The following is a 26,828-nucleotide window of genomic DNA, read 5'->3' as shown; positions in this document are numbered from 1 at the left end:
CTAAATGATGAGGCAAGTAAACTCTTTTGTGAGGTGATGGATGCTGTGAATGAGAAGATTAAGACATTGGATGGTGGTTTCAATGAAAATGTTGAACCTTCTGCAATCAAAGGAGATATGGAATGTCATGCAAAAAGAAAATCAATGGTAGATAATGTTGGTTTTCTTGAACCTGATCCTGTTAAGACCAAATGATCTAGAAAAAGACTTAAAAAGGGAAAAGAGAAAGGAAAATGCAAGAAGAAAGTTAATGGTAACCTTTATCATGGGTGTGGGCAATATGGAGTTAATCATAACAAAAGAAATTGTCCAGAGTTCCATAATCGGTAAGAATACATACTCCGTGTGTTTTTCCATATATATCGTGCAATTAATATATTAATAGTTGAAATGCGTTTATTGTCTGTCATGTATAATAACATTATTATTGTTAATCAATATTTTTATGATTTCTATTTTGGTTAATTGCAGGATGAGCAGCACTCATTTTCTATAGGGAGCTGATCTTTTTTTTTTGTTCCTAATTTGCATGGTGTTAATGAGGTTCCTTTGTTTTGCATAAGTTTATTCTATGAATTTGGAGGAATTGGCCATGAACATGAAGGAATTCACGTATTTTGTATAACTTTATTTAGAAATTTATATTTCAATGATAAAGAACAATAGCATACCAACTTTGGAGGCAACATGAAAGACATCAAATGCCTTTTTTTATTTCATGAATATCAATCCAATTCTTTTACAATGTTTTTCATACACAGTGAAAAACAATAACAATTTACAAAATGCCGATAAATAACGTTGGAGTCAACATGAAGACATCCGCAACTTCTTTTTCATATTGCTGCTTGTTGTTAATTGCGAAAACTTTTTGCAACTTCCTTTTCATACTCTGCTTGTTTGTTGCTGCTCATCAACTCAGCAACTCAAATAGAAAATTCATGATATGAGTGAGGCTTCCTTTTGTAAACCAAGATATGATAGGGACAGTTCATTAGTTGAAAGCTGATAAAGTTCATCCTCAACATTCATTTGATCATACATATTCTCTTTGTAGTAATCCAGATGACCACTTATCTGCCAAAGGTTCCCCTTTGCAACATGTGGAGTATACAACAGATTGTAACCACATTCTATGTTGATCTTTTTCCACAAATCTTCCATTACATGCATCACAATAGCATCCTTTGGATGCTAGAACACTAAACCCCCACCAGCATCATTTTGTCAAAATTCAACAATGAAAATGTTAAATGCAAGAATCCTCATAATTACAAATAATGGGATTGCTAACTGATAAATATGCGTAACCAGCAGAAAGAGATTCAGGGCAATTCTGAGTACCTGTATAGAAAACAGGTCAAGACATTGACCAAGGCTCCTGTGATCTTGACGTTTAGCTTCCTCTTTGAAATGAATAAATGCCTTCAATTGATCTTCACTCTCCCATGCAGTGCTATAGATCCTCTGCAGCTTCGGTTTCTTTTCATCTCCTCTTCAGCAAGCACTAGTAATAGACTCAAGTTTGACAGCTTTTTCTGTTAATAACTCATTTTTCAAGAGCACCAACAACATTGTTTTCCCTGAGCACACCCCCGCCCTTTCTTTTTTATTCCTTTAAATTTCCATCTTAAGACTCGACACAAACACTGTACATTTCACTTGTGTAGCTAATAAAAATATCATTTACGCACGGTTCCTGCACATTAATTCATCACCTTCCATACTATATTGAGCCTGAAAATAGTGAAACCCTTACCCATATGATATATGGTAATAGGATCTTCTTTAATACTATCCAAAATTTCCAATTTGTATGATTCGTTGAGAGCAGTTATTCTTTTGTGAGCTTCATCTCTTAAACTTCTTCTCTTATGAGTGGTAAGTTTCTGCCAATGATGCGATCCTACAAATCACAAAAGAAATGCTCATGAATAGTTTGCAATAGTTACATGGTTCCAAAACTTTGATACAAACATGATAACTTATGCAGAAATTCCACTTACCATCTCCTTGATTCTCTTCAACTCTTTGTCCGTCAAAGGCTCCATATCAAAATCATAATAGAACCCATCTTCTATCCACGGACCAATTGTCACTTTTGTATCCGGGAAGAGCTTTTGAACAGCCATGGCCATCACGTGTGCGCACTGCAGTCAAACACATATAAATAGTTCATCACCATTATCAACCACTCAGCATAAGATTTTCAAAAATGGATAACTAACTTGCAATGCAAATGGCATCATTGGCAATATATGGCATATACAGAGTCATTTTTTAAGTAAAAGCAAATGGCAAAGAATTTAATTAGTAATGAAAATGGCAACCTCAATAGCAAGTCCTTACCAATCGGGGGCTTTCCCTGCAAAATCAAAACCCAAAAGGTTATAAGGTCCTGAGTTCAGACTTTATTAATTCAGTCCATTCAAATTTGTAACCAATTTGAATTAGAACTCAAAAGGTCTTTACCCTAAAACCCGAAGGAAAACCACCAAATTTATGGACCCATTTGAAACCAGAAACATCCCGAATCAAAACGCAATAGGTTTTTGTGTTTAGAATTTGAAAAATATAAACCCCAATTGTTCAACCCAAATTCCAAATTAATCACCTAAAATAATGAATGAGGAGGAGACCCATACCTGAAATCTCAAAGGTTAGAGGCGATGGCTGCGATTTGATTAGCGTGAAGCTCTATTCTTGGGAGATAGCTTGTGTCGCAAGGGAGAGGAGAGAACCAGAAAAAAAAAAAAAAAAAACCCCAATTGTTCAACCCAAATTCCAAATTAATCATCTAAAATAATGAATGAGGAGGAGACCCATACTTGAAATCTCTGAAATCTCAAAGGTTATTCGCGATGGCCTATGATTTGGCTGGTGCTGTTTGTGGGAGATGATGTGCGTCTGTGTCGCAAGGAAGAGGAGGGAACCAGAAAAGAAAAAGGAAAAAGAAAGATTATATCAGCTATTTAATCTCAACCACCTATTTCATCCAATGGTTAGGAGAAGGCTCCCCATATATATATGAATGCTTTATGGCTACACCTGACATTCGTATCTTGTTTTACGTGTTCGTGTCATTTTCGTGTCATACCTGATATCTTAACAGGTCGTGTCATGTAACACCTGTTAAAATAAACAGGTAAAATGACCCGACCCAAAATCGACCCGATAATATTAATAGGTAATATGACCTAACTCGTTACCCGTTAAGGAAAATATATTTTAAACCAATAAATAATCGAATGAAAAATATAATACTAAATAAGTATATACATACCATGTTGTCACATCCAAAACATAAAAACACAATTTTCTTTTAAGTATATATTTACATACTCAAAATAAGAGCACAATAAAAAAAATAAAAAAAAAACATTAGAACATTACAAAATGTTCAAAAGGGATTAGGGCTTTTGTTTTGATCAAATGGTAAAATTGGAAAATACTGGAATAGAGAAGGGGTTTTTTTCGTCCAAAAAAATTCTAATAATATAAGTGAAATAGAATCCAACGTTACAAATTTATCTTATTTATATTACGACTATTATTTAGGTAAAGTATTTAATAGTTTTTTAATTAATGTAGAAGTGTAAAAAATATATAAACGCTCGTAATGGCACATTTACGCTTCATTTTTCTCATCAAATTTTGTTTTTTTTTTCTTTAGATTTTCTTTTTTGAAAACATGATCTATTAGAGGATGCAGGAAGATGAACAATTTGGATCGTTGATATTGTGTTCAAAGTTTTACAGTTAGTGAAAGTATTGCTTGATGTTTATAAAGTTTCTACAAACTATATGACATCGACTTATATTTCAGTTAACCGCAACTATCAAAACGTGATATCAAGGATCTGAACCGTTCATCTTCTTACATCTGCCAGATGATCTTGTTTTCAAAAAAAAAAGAAAATTTAAAAAATGAAATTCACTAAGAAGAATAAAGCGTAAATGACAATCGACGGTTAAATATAAATTTAAGGTTTATGGATTATAGGGTTGGATTTCGATGCTGACCCCTTCATGAAAGTTGTAAAGCTTGTCACTATGAGTGATTGTATATTTTTTTTACATTTTTTACTCTTCTAAAATAATTATTATTAATTTTGTTAATTTTGCCCTCAAATAAAAAACATTATTCATGAGGGTTTGGAGGATTTTAAAAATTTAAATGATAATGTAAGCGTAACCATTATCTACTCGTGGAGGAATAATGATGAATCACAACTGTTTATATATTCTTTCACATTTTTCATACTTGTATGCATGTCTTTTAGTTCTTGTCTATACAAATACTATACTAGTTTATTTTAATTTTGGACAACAACATGTTAAGTAAAATTTATCCTAGTAATGACAAAAAGGAACTCTCATAATAAAAATAAATAATAACTAATTTTTTTATTTTTTTTATTTTTTATTTTTATAACTTATATAGAATAATAATACAAAACTATATATTTAATATAGAATATATTGTATATATTAATATAGCTATTTGTATTTTATAATAAATCTTTTAGTAATTAAACTTTAAAATTATCAAAATAATTTTTTTCTTAAAGGGTCGAAACAGGTTACTCACGTGTATACCCGTTAAGAACTTGTTATTAACGGGTTCTTAATAGGTCACCTAATAATGACCCGATTAGTTTTCGTGTTGATCCAAAACCTATTATTTTCGTGTTATGTCAGAAACTGCCGGGTCTATTTATGGCTACCTGTTGAAAATAAATATGAATATACTTAAAGTTGTAGGAGGGAGGGAATCATATTCATACTTAAATAACTTCTAATGGGACGTGCGTGAGCACTTACATAAGCCATCACATGTGTAAACTGGATCCTTTAAAAAAAACTAAGGAAAATTCACATGTGCAAACTGGATCCCTTCTAAATTTCTAATGATTAAAAAAAAAATACTAGTGGGATTATATATATATAGCACTGGATCCCTTCTAAATTTCTAATGATTAAAAAAAAAATACTTGTGGGATTATATATATATATATAGATCATATTTTGTAAACTACGTAATGCGGCAGCTGCAGTTGGTAGTTGGTTTCATCTTTAATGATTAAAAGAAGAAATTCAGTCATCAAACCCCACATCATATAGTTTTCAAAAGAAAAATTATATTTTAACACTTCAACTTTGGGTCACATAACAATCTTATACCTCATATTTTAAACATTTCAATGTCATACATCAACTTATGAATTCATTGCAATGTCAAATCTCCGTCTACTTTTTAGTTAATTTTTTTATCAACTTAGGTGACCCAAAGTTGAGCTGTGAACTGGATCCTTTCTAAAAAATAAAAAAACTAAGGAAAATACTTCATATGTGTAAACTGGATCCCTTCTTAATTTCTAATGATTAAAAAATAAAAATAAATACTAGAGAGATTATATTTTTATATATATTTTGTAAATTACGTAATGTGACCGTTGATAATTGGTTTCATTCTTTAATGAATTAAAGAAGAAATTCAACCATCAAACTCCACATCATGTAGTTTTTAAAATATAATTCAAGTAAATAGTCTCCTTAGTATCACCCAAAAAACTAATAGTCGGATACATAGATGAAGCCATCAGAAAAATTAAGTTAGAAGAGACTTAGCTTTCTCCTACGGTTGTTACATATTTTAATTTTTTTCCTATAACATTATATGATTGGTTTGGATATTGGATACCGTTACCTTCCTCGTTTCATTTGGACTGATGCTAATTGTAGAGACCATTTCAATGCACACTTTCAGATTAAGTAGTGCATGCACCCATCACTCAGCATAAACAATTACCCCAACAATATAAGCAAGTCGGTCAACAGCTAGTCTTAAAATTTGCATACAGCTCATCTAGTCGACACAGAGCTATATTTAATACAACATATTACATAATATTTGGCTCAAATTAGTTGCATTCACCTACCAAACGTCGCAAAGGCTTTTAGCTGGCCAGTTTGTGTTTTGCAAGCTGCAAGGAAATGGCAGCAATGGAAGAAGTGGTTGTGGAGGCAAATTGGAGCATAGATAGGGTTTATTCCTTTAGAAGCGCAAGTAGAAGATCAGAATCTGCTCAAGTCATTCCCATCACAACAAGTCCCACGAGTGAAGATTCTAACTATCATGTTACTTCAGCTGCAAACTGGGGAGGCGGTGAGCTCAATCCACAAGATGCTTGGCTACCCATCACAGAGTCCAGGAATGGGAATACCTTTTCAGCTACCTTCCTTTTGCTTTGTTCAGGAATTGGAATCCAAGCCCTTTTACTGCCTGTTGCACTTGCCACTCTTGGATGGTAACAGTGATTATTTTCAGGCTCCCTTTTATCACTATGTATTTTACTCATCAGCTTGTTTCTATATATTAATTCTGCTTTAGTTTATTCAATCTTCAATCTAATAAATTTTGACAGCCCCATATATTTGTGTCCAAACTACAAAGTAACATATGCATAGTTGAATACATGTAAGGAAGAAAATATATGGTTTCAGTCAGCACAACCTTAGCTCTTGGTTTAACTTCCACAACAATTTTCAATGGTCGCATTACATTGCAGGGCATGGGGAATCATATGCTTGTCACTTGCATTTACATGGCAGCTCTACACGATATGGCTACTTGTACACCTACATGAATCCGATTCTGGAACTCGTTATAGTAGATACCTTGACCTCGCAATGACAGCCTTCGGTTAGTAAAATAACACAAATGTGTTACATGTAACTTTATTTATATTTAAACAGACTATTCATATTTCATATTACATTATTCACTAAATAGCTATAATTTTGTTTTTTAGGTCAAAAGCTAGGGACGTTTTTAGCTCTAGTCCCAGTAATGTATTTATCAGCTGGTACATGTGTCCAGCTAATAATCTTAGGAGGTGGAACCATAAAGCTTTTCATCAAGACGGTGTGCAACGACGGGGCAAACTGTGATGCCAAGTCATTGACTAATGTAGAGTGCTTCTTGGTGTTCATGTGCATGGCTATTGTTGTGGCTCAGTTTCCCAACCTGAACTCCATGGCATGGGTCTCATTGATTGGTGCCACCACAGCTATAGCATATTGTACTTTGATTTGGGCTCTTTCAATTGGCAAGGGCAGGCCTAACGGCACTTCATACAACCCACCGGAGATGGATGACGAAATGGATAGATTTGGCGGGATTCTGAATGCTCTTGGCATCATTGTTCTTGCATTCAGAGGCCACAATGTTGTTCTTGAGATTCAGGTGAGTGTAATTCTTGCTAGTTTTTCTTTGTTATTCAAAACTTGGGTCCATTACTCTTCTAAGAGCTTATCTTTAATTAGGAAGTTTTTATGTGAACCGAAACACTGGTCAAGGAGTGTACTATTTTAAAGTTACAATATATATACATGTGCTACAATTTGAGCTGAATTAACACCATGTGGTTGTGTTCTAGATAGATTTAAAAAATCTCCCAATTTTTTATTATGTTCCAGGTAGATTCGAAAAATCTCTCATCTTTTTTGCACCCCAGAGTTTGATATCCACCCATCTTTGTGTTAGAATGAATTGATCTTATTGGGTGTGGAGCTTGCAGATGAAAATGTTTGATTCAAATCAAAGCCCCAATCATTGGTTTTGGTAGCCAAATTTTACTATTATTAGGTGTTAATAGTGCTGGTGTATACTTGCAATTTGATTGTAGCCTGCAAGAGTAAAGTTTTATACTTGATTGCAGGGGACATTGCCTTTAAGTCTAAAACACCAAACTCACAAGCCAATGTGGAGAGGAGTGACTGTATCATACCTAATTATAGCAATGTGTTTGTATCCTCTTGCTATAGCTGGATTTTGGGCTTATGGAAACAAGGTGAGAACAATTAACATTCCTCTTGTTCAACAATGAAAGTTGTAGCTCAAACTAATCTTTTGTACATGATCGTAATTGAATTCTTTTGATCCATGCAGGTACCTTCATCGAATGGAGGACTATTAATTGCAATGTCGAAATTCCATCAACATGACACATCAAAAATTGTGCTGGGACTGATATACGTACTTGTGGTCATAAATTGTATAAGTACATTCCAAATCTACAGCATGATAATTTTCGACAAACTAGAGACAAGCTACACTAGCAGGAAGAACAAGGCATGCACAAGGTGGCTTCGAACAACTTTCCGTCTTTTCTTTGGAGGAATGACATTCTTGGCAGCAGTAACTCTTCCATTTTTGGGTAGCTTGGCGCCTCTAATTGGAGGATTGACATTACCACTGACATATGCTTATCCATGTTTGATGTGGATTGCAATAAAGAAACCAAAGCCGAAAAGTGCTATGTGGTGCATCAACGTGGGACTGGGAGGCTTAGGCCTTGTTCTGAGTGCGCTTTTAGTCATTGCAGCAGCATGGAACTTAGCTAGCAGAGGTCTTCATGCCAACTTCTTCAAGCCTTCAGACCTTAATTAGTTTTACTTTGCAAAGAGAAAAACCATGTATATCGAAATTCACTAAGCAAGTGTAGTGAAAAGAAAATCATATGACAAACTTTTGTTAAGAGTCATATATATCATGGGAGCTTCATTTTAGGTTGCATGGACACTCCAAAACCCGGGAAGTGTCATAGTATCCGACACTCCGACATGCCTCGGACAAGCCCGAGACATGGGTTGGACACGGTCAACCACTTGAACATGGTCAAGACACGGTTTGAACACGGTCAAGATACAACAAGGGCCTTTTGTAAAATTAAAAAACATTTTGGGGCAGTTTTTAAAATATTGAAACTAAAACCTAGAAGAGTCCCCAACCTCAACCTAACTTCATTCCTCTCAATCTAATCTGGCGCCTCCCTCCCCAGTACTCTTTCTCACTTCATTTTCTTAGCCGCTTTGTTCCGCATTAATTCCATGCGCAGAATCTAGCATCGACTATTTTGTTATGAGATATGTTATACACACACTACATTTTACTTCTCACATATTCTTTATTAATTTCTATCCGTTGATCTTTTTCAATTCATCCGATCCGACGGCCGAAAATTAAAAAGGTGTGTGAAAAGTAAAAAAATGATGTGTAAATATCACATTCCTTTTGTTATATTATGAATTTGAAATATTGTTTTTAATATATGTAATGTTTATTATATTTTAATTGTTGTATCCATGTTCTTATTTTTTGAGACCTATCGTGTCGCCGTATTGTGTGCCCCCGTATCTGTATTTGTGTCTGTGCAACATAGGCTTCATCAACTGAGAAAACTTTTGAATTTCTTGTGCACTGTTATTGACTATATTAAAGATAAAGATAAATATCAATTTACTACTCTTAAATTTTATGGTTTTCAATATTTTATATATGAAATTTTTTTTATCTCAGAATCATACCTAAAGTTTAAATTTTGGGATAATCTCATATATTTGTCAGTCAAATTGTTAACTCTACCATTAACTGATGATGTGATACCTATGTGAACAATAACTAGACGTCATGTGTCATTAAAGGAGTCAACGTGGAAATTAAAAATTTTAAAAATATTTTTTATCAAAAAAAAAAAAAAAAAAACCTTTTGTTACTCGTCTTCCTCCCAGAGGAAGTTCGATCCACCCATCCATCCCCAATCCCCTCCTCCCTTCTCTCCTCCGCGTCCCACCCAACCTTCCTTTCCTACCTCACCCTCCGGCCACCTCTTCTTCCAATCCCCTCCTCACACTTCTGAAATCGTTTTCGCTCGCGAAAGCTTGAGCTTCCCACTTTTCCTTCTCTCTCTCTCTATGAAATGAAGGACCAGTCTCACTCTCGCTATTACTCACATTCTTCTCCTTCTTCAACAACCCCCAGCACTCTCCACTCTCTCTAGCCCTCTTCTTTCTCTCTGCTCACTCCTCCCAACCCATTTCCTCTGATTCCACAAAAACCCACCCGCCGCACGACTTTCTCGGGTCGAGGAAAAACCAAGGCAGGAGGAATCAGGATTTTCAGAAACCCAAAAATGGAGAAGAAACAAGGCTTTTTCTTTGCCCTCAAGGACGAGGTGGTTCGGGGTATTGGGGTCTGATCTCGCGGACTCCCTCCGCTAGCTCCGTCGCGCATAACAACGACAAGAGGTCTGATCTGAGACTGCTGCTTGGAGTCATGGGAGCTCCTTTCGCCCCCATCTCAGCATCAATGACACTCCCATCGTCAGTCTCTCTCTCACTTTTTCTCTCTAGCTTTGGGCCATTTTGTTTCCTGAACTTCGTTTCTTCTGAGATGGCAACTGCAAAATAACAACAAAAAAAGTTTGGGGTTGCATTTGATTTTACGAAATAAAATTGATTTCATGCATTTTGATTTTGCTGCGGACTGAGACAAAGATTATAAGAGTTGGGTTTTGGGTTTTGGATTTATTTTACAAAAGTGTTTGGATTCTTTTTCCCTTTTTCTCCCAAAAAAAAAAAAGTTTGGTTTGTTCTTTGCAATGGGTATGATTTGCTTCAAACTAAAAAAATTCAATTACCCAACAACTTCTGCAAATCATAAACTCAAAATGGGCATGTGGGAGGACAGAACTCGTGAGCTTGTTCAGTTTGTGAACCTTCTCGTTGCAAGCCCAGCAAACGGTGGGAGGATTGAAATCATAAACTCAAAACTGGACTCTCGCAGCGATTTGACGAGGGGAAGGGCTAATTGGATGCTCACGGTGGTGATTTGATGAGGTGGGTTCGGCTAATCTGGAAGAAGAGGTGGCGGGGGTGAGCTAGGAGAGGAAGGTTGGGTGGAGCTAGGATGGGCAACGGTTATAGCGGATGGGTAATTGCGGTTATTTATTCATAACCGTTTATGCTTATTCCCACATAATCATTTACCTGTTATGTAATTGTCTAAATAGTTATACTCATACCTATAATCGTTTATAAACGGTTAATCATACCTATTTAACCGTAACCGTTTAATATCCGTTTATCCATTTACCTTTTCTAACCCGTTTATCTTTTTTTTTTTTTTTTTTTTTACAATTATCCTTTTTTCACCCGTCTACGTGTTTTTTAACAACTTGAAAATTTAAAAAAAAAATTGTTATAATTTTCTTTTTTCCTTAACAATTAAACACCGTTATAGGTACATTTTCGTATTTTAATTTTTTAAATTCTTATACCATTTCAATAATTGAAATAATAGTTTACGGATCATATTTTTAACTATTACCAATAAAGGTAAATATAATATTTGCTAAGTATTATTGGGTTACAAAAATTGTTTAGAAGACATTTCTGTCAAAGGATTTTTGTCAATTTCACGGTTACCTGCAAGGAATTTAAATTAATTTGACGACAATGAGAGATGAGGAAGTGGACTAAGTCTTACCGTGGATGCGGAGAAGAGAAGGGAGGAGGGTATTGGGGACGGATGGGTAGATCGAACTTCCTCTGGGAGGAAGACAAGTAACAAAAAGGTTTTTTCTTTTTTTCTTTTTTTTGATAAAAAAATGGTTTTTTAATTTTTAATTTTCACGTAGACCTTTTAATGACATGTGGCATCCGGTGATTCTTTACATAGATGTCACGTCATCAGTTAACAACATAGTTAACAGTTTGATTAACGGATGTATGTGATTGTCCCAAAATTAACACTTTAATATTATTATGTTATATTAAATTTGTAGTTTTTCAAAAGGTTTATAACAGACAGACAATACTTGAGCTATCCTATGGGGTCTACTACTATATTCTCTTTACATATTTTCACCATACAAATTTTATAAAAAGAACCATGCATTGTATTTGGTTTGTAATCTTCATCTTTATTTGTGTTCACCTCGATTACTGGCATTACTGTAATTCCAAATCTTCATCTTGAATAATTTTAGTTCAATTTGTTGTCTCTTCTCGTGAGAGTTAATTTCAAAGTATGACGCTTTGAAATGTGATTTGGCCTCTGTAGTTATGATTGGATTAGAGAAATGCGTTATTGTCTAGATGTTGTTACCCAATTATGGATACAATTCATTTCGATAAAAGAATAATTAAATGATGTAATTTGCTTGTTTATGTGAGTGCTTTTGGTCAAAAGATTATGTGGGTGTTTGCAATAGTGGTATTTTGTATCAATGAGAATTTCAACTGTCACAAACTGTTATGCTACGAAGTAATGTTTTATTGGTTGAAAACAAAAGGGTTACATTCTAGGAGAAAATACATGAATGTACAAAAATAAACTCAATGTATCTAACACTGTAGGTAGAAGAATCGAACAGCAAAATAAGACTAAGTTTTTCTATTAAAAAATGTTACTTTTATCACATATTTGTATCATTATTTGTACCATCTTTCTAATTGCAATAGGACTCACATGTGTAGATAGGCTCTACATCTGTTAGAGATGATACAAATATATGATAAGTTTAACATTATTCTTTCATGTTAAGAAAATATTGTTACATTTTCTCTCTACACGATGTCATTCATCACTCTTGTTTTCAACCATTCTTTTTTTTTTTTTTTTTTTTAATACTTGAATATACTGTTTTGTTAGTCCATAAAAGATAGCACAACAGTCATATACTATCTAACCATGAATATCAGGAACTTAAAGCTGCATCTTTGAAAAGAAAAAGAAGACACGCTATATTATTACCATTAAGGTGCATACAACGCAAAAGAGATGCAAAGCATCAACACTTCATCGTGATACTCCAGACTTAGTTGTAGCAAAGATGCTTGCATGGCTGCAGGAATCCATCAGGGTCAATGCTCCACCGTCTCACTCCATGGTCAACGGCCCCCACACTCCCAAATGGTCGTCGCCTCCATCAGGACGGCTGAATTGAAACTCAATTTTGACGGGGCTTGGGATCATGATAGGAATTCGGGAGGAGTGGGTATGGTTGTGAAAGACGACGCTGGCATCTTTGTGGCAGCTGCATGCATGAACTTTCTTAACGTCTCCTCTCCCACGCAGAAGCTTTGGCTGCTAGATAATGTGTGGTTTGGGCTGTGACAAGGTGTTTTAAAAACTTACAATCAAAGGCGATTCTCTTCAGATTGTTGGGGCGCTCTCGGATCCCTCCCTGAACTGGTCAGTGCTTGGCCAAATTGTGGAGGATACGAAAGCTTTTCTCCCCTTTCACTGAAGATTGAGATACCCCACGTCTGCCGCCATGCCAGTAGCCCACCGGCTTGCTCGTTACAGCCTATCAATTGGCAGCCATTGTGATTGGTTGGGGACTCCCCCTAACTTCATTTTGGGCCTCCTCGCTGAGGATTGCTTGTAATGCCCGGTATCACTTTGTAATCCTTGATGTACTATCTGGCTTGAGCCTTCTTGGGTTTAACCTTCATGAATAGTACACTATCGTATCTTTAAAAATATGTACACACACACACAAAAGCAACCAAAAACACGAGAGTTGGCGTGCTTGGTGTTAAACTCTAACGATGCGGGTATTGATATAGATTGAAGGGTAGTATTGTCCAAAGACTAGTTATGCTGATATGGCAAAACAGTTAGATATCTAGCTGATGTGGGAGTTAGTTAGAGTTGTTGGGGCTAATAGCTTAGAGTGTAAGATAGCTAGTGAGCTATACAAAGTGTGTAAACTATCATTGCAATTTAGTTAGTGAAATTACACTGAAATTCATGGTCGTCTCTCTCACTCTCCAATTCTCTCTTCCTTCTTCTTCCATTTCTGCATTTCTTTCTTTCTTTTTGTTGATAATTTATTGATACTTGTGGTACTGTTATCATGGTATCACTTGCCTATCGATCCTCGGTGCCGATTCCGCTGTGCAATTCCTTTTGGTTGGTCGAAGGATCTTTGCTGGTTGATTAAAGTTCTTCATCGCTCACGATCAAGATTGCAATGTATATCAGGTTCTGTGTTACTGATTTTTTTGTGGACACCAACTGTTTGCTTGAATGCTTCAGTATCAAATTTCTGTCATTTGTATTCAAGATTGAAAGGCCGATAACCATTTTACGAAAGATTACAAGGCGAATAGCCAAAATTGTTAAAGTTGTATAAGAATTGTTGAAGGTTGTCAATTTTTTACTCGAAAAAGGCCGATAGCCAGAGAGTGATTTCTTGAGAAATTTGTAATTGGGTTCTTGATATTCAAGAACATAGTTTTGTGTGAAGAGCAAGTATTGTGTGATCAAAACTAGTTGCGATTGTATTCAAATGACATATTCTATTGTAAAGATTGAAGGGTTACTTGGTATGCTCACAGTGCGATTACAAGATGATAATTTTGTTAAGTGGAGTTTTCAATTTCGGTCGGTCCTTAGAGGTTGTGATCTTTTTGATCATTTCACTAGAGATGCTCCATGTCCTCCAAAATTTGTGATCCATACAGAGACATGAGTTACAAAAGAGGTCACTTTGGCTTACAAAGATTGGGTAAAGAAAGATTTGGCATTGTTGAGTTGCTTATTGGCATTGCTGAGTTTGCTCATAGCTACTTTGTCTGATGATGATATGGAGCATATTATTGGGTGCAAGACTTCTCATGAGGCATGGACATGTTTACAAGAAAGGTTTGCATCAGTTTTTATGGTGCGAATTAATCAATTGAAAAGTGAATTTCATACCATTCAGAAAGGTGGGGAATCGATAGATAAAATTCTGTTACAAGTCAAGACTATCAAAGATCAACTTACATCTGTTGGAGAAAAGATTACTGAGAATGTGTTTGGGCCCAAAATACTATGGTTGGGCCGAGCAGGAAGATGTGCTCGGCCCAAGGTGATGACAAATGCTATGGGCCGAATAAAGAAACCCAGGTCAGCTGGTAGGGTCGGCCAAATCCTATCCTAAGTAGTCCAGATGAATGGAAAAGGTCGAGGAAATCCTGGTGCGACCAGGATTCTCGGCCGGCAAGGAATAAAGCCTCAAAAGGAGGAAAATTCAGAATCCCAGTAGGAGTAGGATTGTTCGAGTTAGAAGTGAAATGGGACAAGGACTCCCAGTCCGAATCAGAATGCGAATGGGCCTCAAGGAACGGGGGCTATAAATACGAGAATTCGCACAATAGAAAAGACCTTCAAAAAAATCAGCATACAATTGCCCTGCGCAAAACCTCTCAAACACCTTGAGATTTTTTCCTTTTCTTTTCCTGCCGACACACCTTCAGTTTGGATAAACAGCACTGTGGAAGCACCCGGCGAGTATCTTCAGTTTGGATAAACAGCACTGCTGCTGCAGAATCAGCCGACCGAGGAGCACCTTCAGTTTGGATAAACAGCACTGCGTCGAGGTCGACCGATTATCTATCTAAGTCTCTGCCGAGAAGGGTTTTCGAGCCCTTGTTGGTAGAGGTCATCTTACTAAGCCTTTCCGGCATAGTAGGGTGTTACGAATTGCATTGCTCGGCGCATTGGACGCCGAGTGGTTTTATGATTGGATACTCGCAAGTAAGCTTCAGAGTTCGGCATTCCGACGGCCGAACTACATTTACCATCAAGACATATATCACATTCGAGTACCTGTGCCCATATAGTTTGGTCTCGATTCGGCGTGCTTATACTCTTACGAATATAATCACAGTGACCGAATCAGGCTCCGACGACTTGTGAACTCCGTAGAATTAGTAGCCTTGTCTTCAGGCTATAGAACCCAGAGGCCGAGAGCGTTCCTTCCTCGGTCGCAATCGCAAGATACAGAAGTCAACAGCGCACCCAACGCGACAACATCAAATTTTACTCCTCGGCCGACAAGTTGGCACGCCCCACATTCAACCGAAGGACGTAGTTAGCTTATTAATTACTCGGCCTGCGCGCCACGTAGGTTTTGTAATTTTTGTAGTCAACAGAATGACTTCCTTATAGCAGTCTTGTCTATCAGTATTTTTGTTGGAAGTCAGAAATATCAGTATACCAACTCAAGTAATTGACAACTTCTTTGCATGCATCATCCATGCAATAAACTATCTTTTAATATGAGTGCCGTTTCCTGGTATGGCAATAGGCGTGACCAAGAAATTCGTAATTATATATGAAGGCTAGATAAATTTATGAAGTTGCTCAAACTTATATGCTTCAAACAAGAAGTTATAAACTCCATGTAGGGATGGGCAAAATAATCATGGGTTTGTGTAATTATGGTTACTCGTGTATTTAAAGTTCATGGTTACGGTTATGGGTAATCATTTAGACGAACAAACGGTTATGGGTATAACCGTTTATCTGTGAAATTTTAAAAAAAAAACGGTTATGGGTATTACCCACGGTCATAACGAGTATCCATTTACCCATTTAATTTAATATATGTAAAATTTAAAAAAAAAAAAATTTAAACCCTAAATTTTCAATCTCTCCGCCAGACTCAGAATCTCAAACGCTTCGTCCCCCACTCATCTCTCCCTCCTCGCTAATTGGTGTTGGTGTTCCTAAATGGGATACTAATTCAATTTATACATTTCTTTTGTAGGCCTCTTTTGGTAACAACGAGTCGATGAGACTTTGTGATTGAACGTGCTAAAGTATTAGTGTTCAAAAGTGTTTAGTTCGGAAATATTATGGAGCTTTACTTTGTAATCATATGAATTATAATTAAAGACTTGCTTGGGTGTAGCAGAAAATATCATTCGTAAACTATTATTGGAATTATATGAGGATTTAAATGATTAAAATAGGAAAATGCATTCTAAAATGTACTTATAATGGTGTTTAATTGTCAGAAAATGAAAATTATGACAATTTTTCTTTTGTAAGTTTCAAGTTGTTAAAAAAAAAACATGCAGACAGGTTAAAAAGGGGTAAATAGGTAAAAAAAAGGATAAATGGGTTCAAAAACGGGTAAACAGGTAAATGATTATGGTTAAATGGGTAAATGGTTATGGTTAAATGGGTACACGGTTATGGATATGGTTAACCGTTTATAAACGGTTATGGGTATGAGTATAACCGCTTATGCAATTATCCAACGGGTAAATGGTTATGCAGGTATGAACATAAATAATTATGAATAAATAACCACTGTTACCCACTGTTACCCGCCCGTTATAAAATGGTAAAGATTGAGACCATGGTGTATGGGCCACTTTTCTTTCTGCATATCATCAATAGAATAGCGCTTGGCTCTTTACAATTAAAAGAAAATAAAAAACTGACACCTATGCTAAGGAACGAGAAAGTTTTTTATTGTCTCAATCTTGCATATGTTGTTACCAATCCACATGTTATAATATAGTTGGATAACATAATTAATATATCATGGACCTAGAATATATTATTGAGTGAATTAGTAATATAATGTGACAATGTGATGGTCATCCAAAGTTTCTTGTAAGTGGCTTACGAAAAATACGTAAAGAAAAGTTATACACACTTGTCAAGTTGTGATTAATTTGTCAATAAAAGAGAAATAAAAGAGAAACGTAATTACATGCTCCCATCTATAATTCTTGTTATACTTAAATACGAAAACCTGAAACAACTTTTACTGTCTTGGATTTCAGTCAAATTTTTATAAAACTAAGATTCAAATTGATTGGAGGGTTGACTCATGTTCAGCTTGGAAAACAGTTTTGTAATGTTTATGCTTTGATTAGCTAAATCAAGATTAACAAAATTAAATTTCTAAAAAGTTAACTTCCCAACCCAAACACCGACCAAACACATCCATGTGATTATGTTAAGAGTACCACTAATCCCTGTTAATCTCCTAATCTCAAAAAACATGCACCAAACTCTTGATAACTGCAGAATTTTGCACAGCGTCCACACCGACCCTTATGAGTTTTCTCCTCTCCAATGCAAATGGTACGTTTCTTTATCGTTTTTTTTTTCAATCACTTAAGAGTCTTGGTACATTTCATAGTTGCTAACAAAACTCGTAGCATTTCTCTATAAATACCAACACCGATCTGCTATGAAACCACCAGTGAAAAATCAGAGTTAATTAATCGCCATTTCCGACATTAGATAAAGCTCAAACCTTTCTTTTCGATTCGATTACACTTTCGTTTTACTAGCATGGAAGATCAGTACCCGAAAGAGAGTCAGACACATGCCAAGGGAGCAGAAGAAGAAGCTCAGGGTTCTGGGATGCTTGATTTCTTGAAAAAGAAGGACAATCAGAAACCCCACCAGGAGCAGGAGCAGCACAAGCACACTACTTTAGCTGAAAAGCTCTACCACCATAACGGCGACTCTAGCTCGGTGAGTCTCGTTGATTTGGTTATCAAAAATTAAACTCTCAACACAATTTGTATCAATGATTCCACAAGTGTTTGATGCACAATACAAACATTGATTTGTTTTCTCCTTTCACACTTCTCCCCTTGTTCCTCTTTGTTGATTCTTCTTTGATTTATTCAATCAAAAGGTTTGGGAAAAAAAATTGCATGCAAAAATCACTTCTTTTTTAACTTCAAATGCAGAACATGCGTGCTTAGTCCCTTTTCTTTCCTTCAAGAATCGGATTTTCAATCTTCACTGATAAAATATTTGTTGCTTGTTTTTCCAGTCTAGCAGTGACGAAGAAGGTGGGGAGAAGAAAAAGAAGGGACTTAAGGGTAAGATCAAGGAGAAAATATCAAGTAACAAGAGGGAGATGCTTGCCACACATCCATTCCAGCGAAGAATGGACACGCTGATGAGAAGGGATTTGTAGAGAAAATCAAAGACAAGCTTCCGGGACAGCACAAGGAGGCCGAACATGTTGCTGAGGAGAAGGGATTTGTCAAGAAAATCGCAGAAAAGCTTCCGGGAGAGGACAAGGAGGCTGAACATCATGCTCCTGCAGATTATCATGCTCCGGATGGGCATTCCCACGACAGCGAGGCAAAGAAAGGGATCTTGGAAAAGATTAAGGACAAGCTCCCTGGGAATCACAAGACTGAAGAGGAGAAGCACAAGGAGAATTAGCATGCACGATGCAGCCAATAAAAGATGTAGTGGTTTTGATGTTTGCTTGTAGCCTATGTGGAAGTGCTTCATGTTCTTTTTAGCATTCAGGTAAATTTCTGCCTGCAAGTCTTCTCTTTCCTATACATTACCTTCTTTCTCGTTTTTACTTAAAAATTCTTTATTTAAGCTCTTAAGCAAGGACATTCTATTTTCGGGATGTAATCCAAAACCATTCAGCTTTTAAGTTCCTTCTAAAGAATCATTCTTACAAAAAATTAGCCAACTAAATAACTATTGAGCGATTTGAAATTCGCATCCTTAATGCCTTTGAAATGATCGAGATTAGCCAACTAAATAACCGCTGAACAATTTGATATTTGCATCTTCGTTTTATCAAACAATTTGCGTTTTTGGCACATTTTAGATGATTCTTTGAAAACTAGATGAATTAGCATTGGAGGGCCTAAAGTATAGACAGTTACTGTCATTGAACTGCATTGACGGATGTGAGCATTTTTTTTCTACGATAAGGACATCCTTGACATAAACTCATCCTTAATGCCTTAAAAATGTTATTTTCCATGATAAATTTCACTGCATTTACCTTGGCTAAAGTCGCCTAACATCAAAATTATTATCAAAACTTGTATAAGAGCAGCTAAAGTTCTGAATCACCATTTTCATCTACCAAACAGAAGATATATGTGCCATACATTCAAGCAACAAATTGATTACAATGCATCTTTTTACAAATCCATTCTACAGAAACGAATGGAAGGCAACAATTACTCCCTTTCTTCTCTTGTTTTCTACACAAATGAAAAATCTACAAAGAGGTCGAAGTCATTGTTACAAAATTCGAAGTCCGATAGACATCAAGGTAATCTAAGCAGTTAAAATGATACAATTAATCCACACTAACATTGTCAAAGAGATTACTAATGATAAACAGCACAGCATTCAGTCGTAGACACAATAATCTGTCAAATTTGAGTGCTTGCCTAGTGTGCTTCCTCTAAGAGTGACAGAGCATCTGATTCTCTCATAAAACTTGGACTTCACTAGTTTTCCCAAAATGTAGGCTCTTGACCTCACAACAAACGTCAGATTCAGCGGTATTACCACTCTCTGCTGATCCTCTTTAACATCTTGAATAACTGAAATTCCCCCGTAAAGAGCCACTTGGTACCCTAGCACAACCGTCCTTATTGTCCGATGCGTCTTCCTTGCTTGGTAGAAGTTTTCAATCTGTTTCATTTTTTTAATTGATTATTAAATTCATTTAATTAATTTAATTAGTTTTTTTTAACATTTATTATAATAGTTTAATTTAACATATCGGATGGAGATCAAACTTTTAAAAGATATCAAAATGCTACATAAGATCATCTCCAAAGGAGATGTCAAATTTTGAACACAAAATTTAAATTTGATGGTTTATGTGGCATTTTAACATATTTTAATGTTTCATTCTCCATCCGATGTGTCAATTTAAATTATTATTTTATTAAATTAATTTTTCTCTTAATTTCTATTTTATATTTTAAATATTACATATATAAATAATTCAGACTAAATAACAACAAAATACTAATACAAATAATCCAATAAAATACAACCCTTAATTGAAAATATTAATTAAAAACAAAATATTTGTGAACATGCCTCAAATTTTTTTAAACTCCTCCGCTTGTTCAGAAGATGAATCTGAAAAAAATTGAGGCATGTCAACCACGAGCTGCTGACTCAATGGTAAATGACAGACTACGAAACTTTCTTAAAATTAAAAATTGGAGGTATCGGGTTCGAAACCCGTTGTTGATGTGGAAGCCAAACTTTTAGCCAGGAGGAGGCTAAAATGCCTCTGTGAGTCTTTTCGGCTCCCGAAAAGGATAGATAACTGTAACTTACCACCAATTGTCCCCATTTTTAAAATGAAAGAAAAAGGGAAAAAAAAAGAAAATTTGAGGCATGTCCACAAAATAAAGTAGGATACCTATTGAAGAATGAATAAGTGTATTTCACAAAGTTGAAAAGAACTTGTTGATTAAAAACGAAGAAAGAGGCAGCGTATAAAACAAACTCTACAGTCAGCAATCCAATAATAAAAGACATTAGTAATAAATGACATTTAATTATTAATAAGACATTTACTAATTAATAATTTTTTTTTTTTTGGAAGCTGGTGTCAAATGGGACAGCAAGCCCCTTTGTTACCATTCATTGTCATACCATATAAGATTTAACATTTCGGTTGGAAAAAATTAGCTACTGTCCTTTTTGACCGTTATATCTTATGCAGAAATTTTAACATTTCATTTGGAGATGCTCTAAGCTGTCAAATTTAAATCTTATATTTAAAATTTGACATATACTAAAAGAGACGCTTTAAGTCAATGCTGAGTAAAAAGACTTGAGCCACAAGATAAGAAAGTTGGAATCATCACCCGACTTTTGGTGGTCTTATAAGACTTTAACCTATTAAAAGATGAACAAATAGTCAAAAAGTGGATTCTGATTCTCCATTGAAATCCATCAAGCTTTGGAATTTAACACTCTTATGTTTGATAACAATAGCATATATAGTAATGCATATTGACAAATATGATTTCGAAACTAATCGAGTAGATTTGGTCACGTTATCACAAAGGAAGAATTCTCAACTCCAGTAAGTTTTTGATGTGGACATTATATCGTTATGAGTCGTTACCAATAACAACAAACCCTAAATAACCCACCTCACAAAGAATTTGTTTTACTGATTTTTCGAGCTGGACAACATAATACATGAATCTAAATTAGTAACGCCATTCGAAAATATTTCAAGGAAAATTTTGAAATAGGTCCAATTTTATATATTACTTTTTGAAATATATCCAATTTTTAATAATTTTTTACTTTTAAAATAAGTTCAATTTTTAGTTACTTTAAACCTATATCATAAAACCACATCCTAGACTCACAGCACGCATGACCATTTTTCACATTAGGACAGTAAAATTTGGGCCACGCATCCCAATAGAGATGTTTGTATTTAAGGTGTTGGGGGTTTTCATGCTGGACCTGGTTTTTCTGCTCTTCCGGTTTCTATACATTCTTATTCCTTTTTATTTGTGCGATTACAGTTAAACCACGTTAATATTTTATATTATTATTATTTTTTATCTTATTATTTTTATCAAAAAAATTAATATAAAATATTAATATAATTTAACCGTGGTAAGAAAATAGAAATGTACAGTAACTAGAAGGGCAGACAAGCCGGGTCCTTTCATGCTTCGGCAGCACAAACAGCTTTTTCAGTGACCCCAATAAAGACGACTGAGAGGACACATCAAAATTTTCAAACCTTCATCTGCTGTCCCAACTCCCAACGTCTGCCGTTTTGACCAAACCGAAACCGTATTTATAAATATTTTAATTTTTAACCGGCAAAGTACAAACCCCTGTAACGTTGGAACGCACTCTTAACTATGACAAGTTAAATTGACAAAATTACGCATGTACAGAATATGAATTAAGTTTGAATCCCCTTGTTATCTATGGCAAAACGGACATCACGCACCTGGCCGGACGCAACCTTGAGCTGGTAATAGTGGAGCTCCAATGGAGTAGACGTGACGTGGACGCCGAAGAATGTCGCGGGATTCTTGTAAGAGATCCTGACCGTCGAATTCAACGACAGCATGTCCGTCGAGACCCCCGTCCTGTCGCTCCCCGCCTGTATATTTAAACTCTCGAACACAATATTCTGCTAGCCCCCAGGAAAAAAGAAACAAAACCTAACGCCGTCAGACAAAATGAAACCAAATCCCCGTCAACCGAGTCAACTCGGTCCATTACCGTGTGAAAAAAATAAAACCTAAAAGTTACTCCGGCATGCTTTATTATCTCCATGTCCGTGTTCACATTGTATTTATTTCTGAGTTTCTAAATTTTCAATTGAACAAACAAAAAAAAATTCAAGTGTATATAAACGTCTCGTTTGAGACGTTTCGTTTATTTTTTACATTTTAATTGAATAAATGAACAGATATTCAAGTAAATAAATAAATTAAACATCTCCCCTTGCACATTAATCATGTTTATTTCTGTTATTTTAATTGAATAAATCATAGAGGATTAAGTAACTAAAATAAACGTTAAAGCAAAATGAAAAGGAAGGTCGGAAATCATTTACCTTAACGATGACTCGAGGCTCGTAAGCCTTGCTGGCGCCCCACAAGATCAAAGAAAACACCGTGAAGAGCACAACGAACAGCAATGCGAAGCAGAAGTACAACCTAATATTACGCACGGGGTCGCCGTCGTCGAATGCGGAGTCATTTTCGTCGTCTTCGGACAATTCCACTTCGTCCCCGCGCTGCAGCTTCTGCCAGGCGGACATGCTGCGGGGGTTTTTCAGGGAGGCGGAGAATCTCGACGTGGAGGACTCGCGGGAGTGGTGGATAGGGGAGCAGTGATAGTAGTGGTGCTGCGGCGACCCAACAGGACTCGAGCCGTACGACATCTTCTCGACGTCGTGGTTGGAGGGGCTCTGGACGTAGTAAATCGGACGGCGAGGCGACCGCGGCGGCGTCAACTGCTCCACGCTCATCGTCACATCCGAATCCGACTTTTGGTGCATTATCGTCTATGGTTCGGGGACGTCAGTGTAATTTTGGTAAAGTTCGGGGACTGAAATAAAAAGCACAGAGCCACAGAGGTCTTCACACTTCGTCTCTGATTTCTGCGGTTTCGTTCGTTGTTTGGTTCTAGAGGACAATGGGAAGGAGTTGCACTGTGCGTTTTGTTCACGCCTGATTATATTTGCAGGGTATCTGCCGTTGGATTTGATCGGACGGTGAGGATGAGGTGATCTAGGGGGCACGTTATTTAAGGAAATGTGCTTTGGTGGTATTGATGAATGGTGGAGGGTGAAAGGATGAGGTTTTTGGTAAGGTGACAGAAAGTGGAAATGTCCGCGTTATTTGACCCCCTGTTTTCTGTGGATTTGTTAACTTTTCCAGTTGTTACCATACATGCAAATTAATTAATCTCATTACCTTATAATGAATGTAATTAACCAAAGTTAATTGAACCTGTACTAGGACGGACGTGGTCTTCTTTCTGCATTAAAAATCGACTTTAAATTCTTATAATTATAGTACTTTTTTTTTAATCAAGAAAAATATATTAAAAGGAAAACCCTCGAGTACAACCGTTACCTACAGAATCAAACTGAAGAGCATGAAGAGCAAATGAAGGAATACAATCATTCCAAATATGACAATCAGTAATAAGATGGCCTTGGCGAGCGAAGGCATCCGCCACAAAGTTAGCATCTCTACAAATATGTTTCCAGTCAATGAAATCAAAATTGGTTGTCGTCCCCTTGATATCTTCAATAATTGGAACCAGATTCCATGGAGTCACACCCTGGTCCAACACTGACTGAATGACCAACTTAGAGTCACCTTCAACCATAATCTTTGTATAGCCCTTCCTCTAAGCAAAAAGAAGGCCCTCTTTGAGAGCCTTAGCCTCCATTTCAAAAATAGTGGCACCATCCATATTTAAAGCTCCACCTCCAATAATCTACCCATTAGGATTCCTTAAAACAAATCCTGTCACCGCCTTGTCCCCAACCGCCGAACCTACAAAATTTAACTTAACAGAACTCTTATCCGACAGATGCCATTTAACAATTGTGGAAGTATCATCAGTATTTCTTCTCTAACCTTTACCATTGGCTTTAAGATATCACTCACCCATAAATATAGCCAATAACTTAGATCTTGCCGAGATGGGCAAAACATTTCTTAACACCATATTGTTATAGTTATTCCAAATTTGCCAACAAAGGAGCAAACACAAGCTCAATTCACTAGGAACTTCCTTATCAACATGCTTTAAAGAATTTAGCTAGTCTACTGCCGAGTTGAAGTTAGCATTAGTGAAATTGCCCAGCTTAATTGAACAAAGGTCCCAAATCAATTTGATGACACCACAATGAAAAAATAAATGCTTTTGATCCTCGTCTACGAAATTACAAAAATGACACATTTTATCACTATTAATTACAATATAACTTAATCTTTTTCTAGTTTGAAGTCTATCATGAATGAACAACCACGCAAACATCTTAACTTTAAGAGGGATATTAAGTTTCCACATCTTATTAATGAACTTATGCTTTGTAGATTGAGTCAACATCCCTTTTTGGATCCAAGTAGCTTATTTAACAGAGAACTTACAATTTGTATTTGGACCCCAAACTAGCACATCTTTGGAATCTTGCAAGGGAATTGTAATATTACAAATTTTCCTCACAATTTCATTACTAACCACTTGCGAAAGTTTTCTCCTATCCCAACAATAATTATCAATAAATTCACCAACTTTCAAGTCCCAATTAATGTTTTGGTTGTCAATATTAGTTAAGAGATAGAATAACAGGTAAGGAAAAACTCAATGTGGGACCAGAACAAAATGTCTTTACCATTACCCAATCTCCATCTCATACCCTTAAGAATAACATCCCTACTTTTCAAGATACATTTCCAAGCAAAAGAATGATTTTGTGTAATTTTATTATCTAGAAAATTTTCCTTTTTACGATACTTACTTTTAACTAACTTCATCCACCAGTTATCCTCCTAAGTCATTACCTTCCAACCCAACTTAGCAAGACAAGCATTATTAGAATGATCAAGTCTTCTAACTCCCAAACCTCCCACTTTCTTAGGAGCACAAACCGAATCTCAAGCCATTGGAAAGATTTTCTTGTCCCTATCCCAGAAAAAATCCCTACACTCTTTATTAAGCTTATTGACAATCCTGTCAGGACACTTAAAGTAAGACATAACATGATTAGGCATACCCATTAGATTAGAATTAATTAAAGTAAGCCTCCTTGCTCTTGAAAGAGTACTTGCTTTCCAACCAGCTAATTTTTGCTTAACCCTCTTAAGTAACACATTACCATTAACTTGGTCTTTCCATAAAACAATATTATGAATTCCTAGATAGTTACCCATGGTAGTTTTATATTGAATATTTAAAATATTAACAATATCAATTCTAGTTGAAGAAGTGGTATTCTTGGAAAAATACAAGGACGACTTATGAAAGTTTATTTGTTGACCCGCCTCTTTAGAAAACATATTAAGTATTTGAAGAATATACCTCGCACCCCTCGGCGTGGCCTTAGCAAACAGGAGACAGTCATTTGCAAACACTAGATTTGAGATTTTAAATCCTCCACTACTACAAAACCCTTAATTAGTGTCGCTATAATAATCGACAAGAAACTTATATTACTGTAGGATATTAAGCAAAATCCGATAGAAAATGGATGCAGTGGCGGATATAATAAGAGACATAATTGCTAGCGTCAGGAAATGAATTTTCCGACAGAAAATACCCTAAAACCGATAGAAATTGTGTCGGATATAACCGACAGAGAATATATTAATAATGAATCAATAAGAGTATTTTTTTTGTCGGATAAAACTGACAACAAATACTCTAAAACCGACAGAACTTGTGTCGGATATAACCGACAGAGAATTTATTAATAATGAATATAGAGCATACTCTATCGAATAAAACTTACAGAAAATATATTAATAATAAAAAAAATATAGACCACTAGGAAACAAAACCTCTCATACAATGGACAAAAACAAAGGAAAACAAAAACATAATCAACCCTAAAACCGGCGAAACCAAGAGATAAGATTACTTCCTCATCTTGCATGTTTTTCTCTCCAGATGGTTCGATCCTAGATTCCTATATACAGAGACTCGTCATCCGGACTTATTGATATCTCTCCAAAGAAATCAATCTCTTGCTGCACTTTGTAATCTGCCTTTGTGCTATATCTGCACAAAATCTGCAGGTTCTGCGACCATCATGAACTAACCATATGATGAAAAGCGAATTGACCTAGCAGCACCCAAGTTATTCTTCAGAACGGCAACTGGCAATGAATGATTTGTATATGGTTGGTAATAGTCTGGAATGACAAAA

At 35.8% G+C, this 26,828-nt stretch overlaps 3 protein-coding genes across 5 annotated transcripts; 2 read left to right on the top strand and 1 right to left on the bottom strand.

The window, feature by feature from the left end:
• Positions 1 to 5,924: 5,924 nt before the first annotated feature.
• Positions 5,925 to 8,574, top strand: LOC103942397 (lysine histidine transporter-like 8). The gene is made up of 5 exons (XM_009352581.2): positions 5,925 to 6,311; positions 6,573 to 6,706; positions 6,816 to 7,249; positions 7,725 to 7,856; positions 7,955 to 8,574. Exons 1-5 carry the CDS (start codon positions 5,998 to 6,000, stop codon positions 8,453 to 8,455), a joined length of 1,515 nt encoding a protein of 504 aa, XP_009350856.2. The 5' UTR covers positions 5,925 to 5,997; the 3' UTR covers positions 8,456 to 8,574.
• A 9,009-nt stretch (positions 8,575 to 17,583) lies between these two features.
• Positions 17,584 to 18,886, top strand: LOC125480719 (dehydrin DHN1-like). 2 transcript variants are annotated; one of them, XM_048591766.1, is made up of 3 exons: positions 17,584 to 17,725; positions 17,938 to 18,124; positions 18,432 to 18,886. In XM_048591766.1, the coding sequence occupies exons 1-3, from the start codon at positions 17,595 to 17,597 to the stop codon at positions 18,576 to 18,578; spliced, it is 465 nt and encodes a 154-aa protein (XP_048447723.1). In that variant the 5' UTR covers positions 17,584 to 17,594; the 3' UTR covers positions 18,579 to 18,886. The 2 variants fall into 2 exon arrangements, with proteins under 2 accessions (XP_048447723.1, XP_048447732.1); XM_048591775.1 differs by lacking the exon at positions 17,584 to 17,725 and having other exon boundaries at positions 17,735 to 18,124.
• Positions 18,887 to 19,491: 605 nt separating this feature from the next.
• Positions 19,492 to 23,796, bottom strand: LOC125468833. Of its 2 annotated transcripts, none has more exons than XM_048565305.1 (3): positions 22,995 to 23,796; positions 22,347 to 22,565; positions 19,492 to 20,062 (listed from the first exon to the last, which is right to left on the bottom strand). In XM_048565305.1, the coding sequence occupies exons 1-3, from the start codon at positions 23,439 to 23,441 to the stop codon at positions 19,775 to 19,777; spliced, it is 954 nt and encodes a 317-aa protein (XP_048421262.1). In that variant the 5' UTR covers positions 23,442 to 23,796; the 3' UTR covers positions 19,492 to 19,774. The 2 variants fall into 2 exon arrangements, with proteins under 2 accessions (XP_048421262.1, XP_048421265.1); XM_048565308.1 differs by having other exon boundaries at positions 22,380 to 22,565; positions 22,995 to 23,791.
• Between the last annotated feature and the right edge of the window lie 3,032 nt (positions 23,797 to 26,828).

The sequence above is a fragment of a genome, unplaced genomic scaffold (genome assembly GCF_019419815.1).
Source record: "Pyrus x bretschneideri cultivar Hongxiangsu unplaced genomic scaffold, Pyrus_bretschneideri_v1 Contig10, whole genome shotgun sequence".
Lineage (NCBI taxonomy): Eukaryota > Viridiplantae > Streptophyta > Magnoliopsida > Rosales > Rosaceae > Pyrus > Pyrus x bretschneideri.
This window is presented reverse-complemented; position numbering and strand designations above follow the sequence as displayed.